The sequence below is a fragment of the Hemibagrus wyckioides genome, linkage group LG23 (genome assembly GCF_019097595.1).
Source record: "Hemibagrus wyckioides isolate EC202008001 linkage group LG23, SWU_Hwy_1.0, whole genome shotgun sequence".
Lineage (NCBI taxonomy): Eukaryota > Metazoa > Chordata > Actinopteri > Siluriformes > Bagridae > Hemibagrus > Hemibagrus wyckioides.
Genome location: NC_080732.1, coordinates 18,176,416 through 18,182,862, shown reverse-complemented (window position 1 = coordinate 18,182,862; position 6,447 = coordinate 18,176,416). Strand labels below are relative to the sequence as shown.

The window sequence follows — 6,447 nt, the reverse complement described above, 5'->3', positions numbered from 1 at the left end:
AAGCCGTTATAGCTGCAAAGAGTGGGCCAACTCCATATTACATTCATGTGCATGTGAAGGAAGATAGATAGATAGATAGATAGATAGATAGATAGATAGATAGATAGACAGACAGACAGACAGACAGACAGACAGACAGACAGACAGACAGACAGACAGACAGATAGATAGATAGATAGATAGATAGATAGATAGATAGATAGATAGATAGATAGATAGATAGATAGATAGATACCTACAGTTTGTTTCTACAGCCTATAGATGGCAGTGTTGATACACTTTTTATGTCCAAACTCTTCATATCCTGCATTTTTTTTGGAGGATTCTGTCACATCTGAACGTTCTCTGTATTCATGAAGAAACGCCATTGTGTTTTTATTTACAACAAATCGAGAGAGAATTTCCTGAAACTGCACCGAATCTTAATTAACCACTTACTTATCAGAAATATTACATAAACTCCATACGTTTTGTTTATAACTTTTTTTTTAATATTTTGTATTTGTAATGTATTCATGTAGTGAAGATCATGAAAATATTATAAAACCACTGACACAGTAGATCGTTGTGACGATACATGTCATGTATCGTACAAGCAGTATAATTACACACACAAATAACACACACACAACATATTTAGTGAAACACATTCACCGCATACATACACCACATGATAAGTTATTTCTGTATTCTGAATCTGGAAACATATACACAAGAGACGCTGCACGGTTTCTTCCATCATCACATCACACTGTATGTAGTGACCAGAATCCGCCTCAGTTCTTTATCTCTACAGCGTAAAGGTTTGAAATCCACCACCCAGAATCATTTCTCGCCGCTTTCTCAGTTAACTCTTTCCAGTGATTTTTTACATCGTCAACGCTTTGTAGACGGCTCCCGTTGTACAGGATGTTTGTACTGTGTTATTCATTTAATGCTTGTAAAAGCAATGCCCCCCCCAGATGTACCCAATGTTCACAGGCTGAAAGTATTTCATACTTAAGACTTCGAGGTCACACCGCAGAGCTGATGAAATCATTCGTATACCTCTTCTTGTATAGTTCACTTGCTAATTTTCACGTCCTCGTACTTAACCACTTTGCCATTCCGCGTGATGATTTGTTTAATCTGCATTAGTCCGCCGTTGTCATAACGACGGTGAACCACTGTTCCGTCTGGAGGTAAAGGACAAGGAATGGACAGCATTGACAGGTCATTGGCCAGTGCCTTTGGGTTAGCGGGACCTACGGGAGCTAGAGCCTGAGCTCGGGGGGATGGGCTACGGTGGATAGGTTGAACAGGAGGTCGAACAGGAGGTTCTTGGTGTTTTGCTTCCGGCGGGAAAGGGGTCGGCGGGCGCCATTTTTGCTTCGCACCAAGATCAGCAGCCCCTGTTACCCGGGGACCCACTTGGCCAAGCAAACCTGCATATGGTCTTGCTGCTCCTGCTCCCTGATTTAACCCGTGATTTACCCCCTGATTTAACCCATGATTTACCCCCGGATTTACCCCCTGATGTAACCCGTGATTTAACCCGTGATTTACCCCCTGATTTGTCCCCTGATTTGCCCCCTGAATTATCCCAATTTGCCGGATTTCTCCAATTACTCCATACATGCTGGTTCTCTCTGCTGAACTCTCTGCCACCATCTTGCACACGATGCTACAGTAAGGATTGTCATTCAGAGAGTCTCTAATCTTTATGGGAGTCACACTACGAGTGGGAAGCCTGACCCTGGCACAGAGCTCTGCGATGATTTTGCCCATGGCCCACACGTCTGAACGCTTGTCTCGAATGCTCCCTCGCAGGATCTCAGGAGCAGCGTAGGCCTCGTTGCCCAGGTTTACAGCAGAGCTTAAGCCATTTCTGAAGAATTTGGCCAGGCCCAGGTCGATGATCACAGCGCGGTGAGATCCGTGCTCAACCTAATGGGATGAAACGAAATACTGTAAAGCACCGTTGATGGAAAGAATGTCTCCAGTGTTTATTTACTGCTCATTTTCCACCGAGCACTAGCACTCACCATGACGTTGTCTGGTTTGAGGTCCTGGTGGACGATGTCTCTGCAGTGCAGGAAGTTCAGGCCTTCACACATCCCCGTGATGATGGTGGCCTTCACCGACGGGCTCAGCTGTGCAGAACGTTTCAGTTAGAGTTTTAACGGGCGAAGGTTGTAATCTTTATCTAAATATTTCCAGACCCTTACCTGTATTTTGGATTTCTGTACATTAAATATAGCCGTCTCGAGATCCTCTCCGAAGACGAACTCCAGAGGAATGTGCCACCTTCCGTCCTCCAGCCACGGATTCCCGAGGAGCCTGACCACGTTGTTGTGTTTTGCTTTCCTGTTACAGTAGAATACATGAATTATATATTTTAAAAAATTTTGCTTGTAATGAAATTATCACATTTGTTTTCAAATAGTAATCCTTACATTTAAATAGTAAACACTAGGCAAATCAGAGCCTCTGCTCTCCTTGTGAATTGTTCATAAAATTTTAGCTAAATCTTTTTTTTTTTAAACAAAATATTTGTGTAACTTGACTCACTCATAAACTTGGCACTCTTTGGTAAGCTTTTCCTTAGATATTAACTCCACGGGCACTTTCTTCATCGCAGCCCAGGTATCTCCATACTTTTGCTTATACACTTTCCCAAAGCAACCCGCGGCCAGGGTTTTTGTAGAAAAGTCCATCTAATATTCAGACAAAGACAGCAGGAAAGGTGATCATTAATGACTTTTTTAGTTTCCTCATTTCGCAAGTGACACAGACCTTATTTATTATTTTTGAAGGTGTGTCAGAGTACAAGGTGTTTTCCCACAAGATGAGATGAGTCACCAAACATCTATAACAACAATTCTGCAAAAACATTCTGCAGCTTCATTTATAACAGCATTGAAAAAGTCTACAATCTATCAGAATTCAGAGCTAAATATTTTTTTGGTCTATATCTTTACAGATTACACTGTAATCTTTACAGATTACACTGACCATGCATTACATTATAACCACCTGCCTAATATTGTGTTGGTCCCCCTTTTGCTGCCAAAACAACCCTGACCCGTCCTGCACTGTGTATTCTGACACCTTTCTATCAGAACCAGCATTAACTTCTTCTGAGCAACAGTAGCTCGTCTGTTAGTTCAGGATCACACGGGCCAGCCTTCGCTCCCCACGTCCATCAATGAGCCTTGACCATCCATGACCCTGTTGCCGGTTCACCACTGTTCCTTCCTTGGACCAGTGACTGCTTCTAACACATCAACTTTGAGGACAAAATGTTCACTTGCTGCCTAATATATCCCACCCATATATATATATATACTGGAGAGGATTTACCATAAGCTCAAATCCTCAAATCCTCTTTCAAATTCCAAATGTGACAGTCTCAAATCAATCTGTTTCAATATTCCAACACAGAACAGGATGCGAGGAGTTTGGATTTGTCCAGACTTGTGCTGAGTCGGCAGTTTACACTACTGCTGAGTTCCAGCCTTCGCCTCAGGCGGGTATTACTGAAATAAATCTCAGATGCTCACTCGTGTCACCTTTACTGGAATTTCCAGCTTTAGTTTGGCAAAGTCAGACGTGAACTACAGATTCAAACAAGGGTACAGCCGAATCATTAGTGCATTTGGAAAGGGGGGCCACAAACTTTTAAACCCATCTTGATTTTTAGAAAAGTGAAAGTTGAGTCTTTAAATAAATGTAGCTATGTGTACACCTTTTTTGTCTCCATTTTGTTTGGACTACATGCTGTTGTATTAAATGGTACAGTTTTTCAGATGACAGATAGAAGCTCACTATATAAAACTAATACTTAGTATTTATTACGAATGATGAATGTCTAAATCTTAAATGTTGATAATTCTGAATAATTAAATCCTGAAGGTTTCAGTGAAGTTGATCTTCATGATAACACAGAAAGTTTGTTTGTTGTTGTTCTGATCATCCTGACTCGATTTAGTTTGTTTACGATCATCTTACAGAAAAATGACTCTATTAAGGATTTATTTCATCTGTTTTAAAAACCATTTCCAAAGTGTACGCAGCCTAAAACACCAAGAACAACTGCGTGTGATATCATTTTCACACTGAAATGTCTCAGTAGATCTGCTTGATATTTTATAAGTGAATAAATCAAACTGTATTCTTAGTTTTACAAGTAAATATTATTAAAACAGTTGAAAGTTATTCACACAGCAAAGCAAAAGAAGCTTGTTGAGGTCGATAACAGATATAAAGTAGCTCACCTTATGGAGTTTCTCTCAGCAGTAGTTGCGAATCGTCTGTCCAGATTAAAAGCCCTTCTGCCTGATAAACATCTGTGTGTGCGTGCGCGCGCACGTGCGTCATTGTCATTGTTCTTACCACTCCCATTTAGGAAAATACCCAAACGAAGAGAACTACTTCTCATGTAATACAGTATATTACCATATTTCTTATGTAAGATATTTTTTTATTTAAGAAAAGAATCGAATCCTTCGAAAGAATCGATTTAAATGATTCACAAAGATGATTCATACTGGCAACAATGGAGAAGTTACTGGGACTGAACGATTCACCAAACACAGATGAATCATTCATTTTTTTAATCTATCTATCTATCTATCTATCTATCTATCTATCTATCTATCTATCTATCTATCTATCTATCTATCCCTTTTATTTACAGACCTAGGATTGTTGAGCCAAACGCACAGCAGTCTTTAATTGTTCATGGCGATTCATTTGTTCTTTTCGCATAAATAAAACAAATATCCTTTATAGACGTGTAAATAACTTGTTTTTCAGTTATTTCTTTATCCAGTTAGCAGCATGAAAAAGTAAACGTCGGACACGAAGAGTTCATAATCGTAGGGTCTGCTAACTTTCTGGGTGAATCACATGAGTCGAAATCTACACCGATTCCGTGTTGAGATTCATTTAAATGACTCGTCACTGAAAGATTCACTAGAGTCGTAATGACAGTGGATTCACTGGTTCTGCAAAATGAGTGCATAATTAGCTCTGAAGTTTCGTTTTGGAACGTGATTCTGACCAGGAAAAATGCTTACTGGTGAGAAGGATCAGTTCTCTGACAGTATTTATAACGTTTTCAGGTAAAAAAAAAAAGCTTACTATGGAGAGTGTCATGTTCTAATAAATTGATAGAATTGTTAACAGGACAAGGTTAGTGAGCAATGCTAAAATGTTCCCTTATTTACTTTTGTGTGTTTGAATCCTTTACAATTGAACAACTCGTTGCATGTAAAGTGTAATTCTCACTTTAGCCACTGGATGGCAGTCTTGTCTCACTTGTTTCCTGACACTAAGCCAAACACCTGATGTGTGAAATCAGGGCCAAGGTCATAAATTCAGCATGAAAACTTCTTTACCACCTGCCAAAAATATGATGCTGTTAAAATGATAATGACATCTGACCGTGAAGGATGAGAAGGTGCGCCTCAGGACATGGTACGAGGCGTGACTGGGCAGGTCTCTGTCACAGGGCTGGAAACGATTCAACGTCACGATCTTCCCGTCTACTCTGTTCTCCTTCTCTTTCTCTCCTTCATCATACAAGTAGGAGTGGTTACACACAACTCTTCCGATCCGTGCTGAACTTCCTGTAGCACCTGACTCACACCGTGTTCCTGTCACCTCACCGAAACAGGATGTGAAGGATGAGTCAGATGTTTGTTAGCACAGGTGAGAATTTCTCAGCTCTGTGCAGGAAAACATCTAATTAGTCAATCGGAAGATTGTCATAATGGGTTGAAGACCCTGTTTGACAGGAAATTAGCTCAAACAATATATACTTGGATTTAAGATCCTGTACTAAACTTTCATGCACATAATCCCTGTTACAGTAAACAGATTAATTCTGATTTGAATGTGAGAATAAATATATTGTAACTACAGTTATTGATATCCGCTCGTCTTTCACTTTATTAGGAATACCTGTGCAATGCAATTATCCAGTCAGCCAATCAGGTGGCAGCTGTGCAGTATAGAAAGTCATGCAGATACAGGTCAAAAGCTTCAGGTAATTTTCACCTCAAGCATCAGATTTTTGGAAAATAGCTCTGATTTTCACACACAGCAAATACACAGAATGGTCAGATAATCACTCTTTACAAACACGGTGTGGGGGAAAAGCATCTCAGAAACACTCCAGGTCTTGAGGGAGACAATCTAACAGGAGAACGATAAACAGAGTTCAGAAATCTGATGCTAGAAAGGACACAGATTGACCAACGCTGATCAACAACAAGTTTTTAATTAAAGGCCTTAATTTTTGGAAGACCTGGATATTGAACCCGCAACCTTTCAGTCATGAAAATAAAAGCCATTAAAAGCAGTCTATAAAGATTTGCAAATGTCACTTTTTAGTAGAAAATTGCGAATTAATTGGTAGGTTGGACACCGGGGAAAATAAATGAGCTACAGCCAGACATAACT

General features: G+C 39.9%; 1 protein-coding gene across 1 annotated transcript; it reads right to left on the bottom strand.

Moving 5' to 3' along the window:
- Positions 1–506: 506 nt before the first annotated feature.
- Positions 507–5,662, bottom strand: zmp:0000000881 (inhibitor of nuclear factor kappa-B kinase subunit alpha). The gene is made up of 5 exons (XM_058377055.1): positions 5,428–5,662; positions 2,551–2,696; positions 2,208–2,346; positions 2,025–2,132; positions 507–1,926 (listed from the first exon to the last, which is right to left on the bottom strand). The coding sequence occupies exons 2-5, from the start codon at positions 2,694–2,696 to the stop codon at positions 1,063–1,065; spliced, it is 1,257 nt and encodes a 418-aa protein (XP_058233038.1). The 5' UTR covers positions 5,428–5,662; the 3' UTR covers positions 507–1,062.
- Positions 5,663–6,447: the final 785 nt, after the last annotated feature.

Coding starts and splice junctions, on each gene's coding strand:
- zmp:0000000881 (XM_058377055.1), bottom strand. CDS start 2,696: ATGGACTTTTCTACAAAAACCCTGGCCGCGGGTTGCTTTGGGAAAGTG. Junction 2,347..2,550: donor AAAGAGTGCCAAGTTTATGA/GTGAGTCAAGTT, acceptor CTACTGTAACAG/GAAAGCAAAACACAACAACG. Junction 2,133..2,207: donor TACAGAAATCCAAAATACAG/GTAAGGGTCTGG, acceptor CGTTCTGCACAG/CTGAGCCCGTCGGTGAAGGC.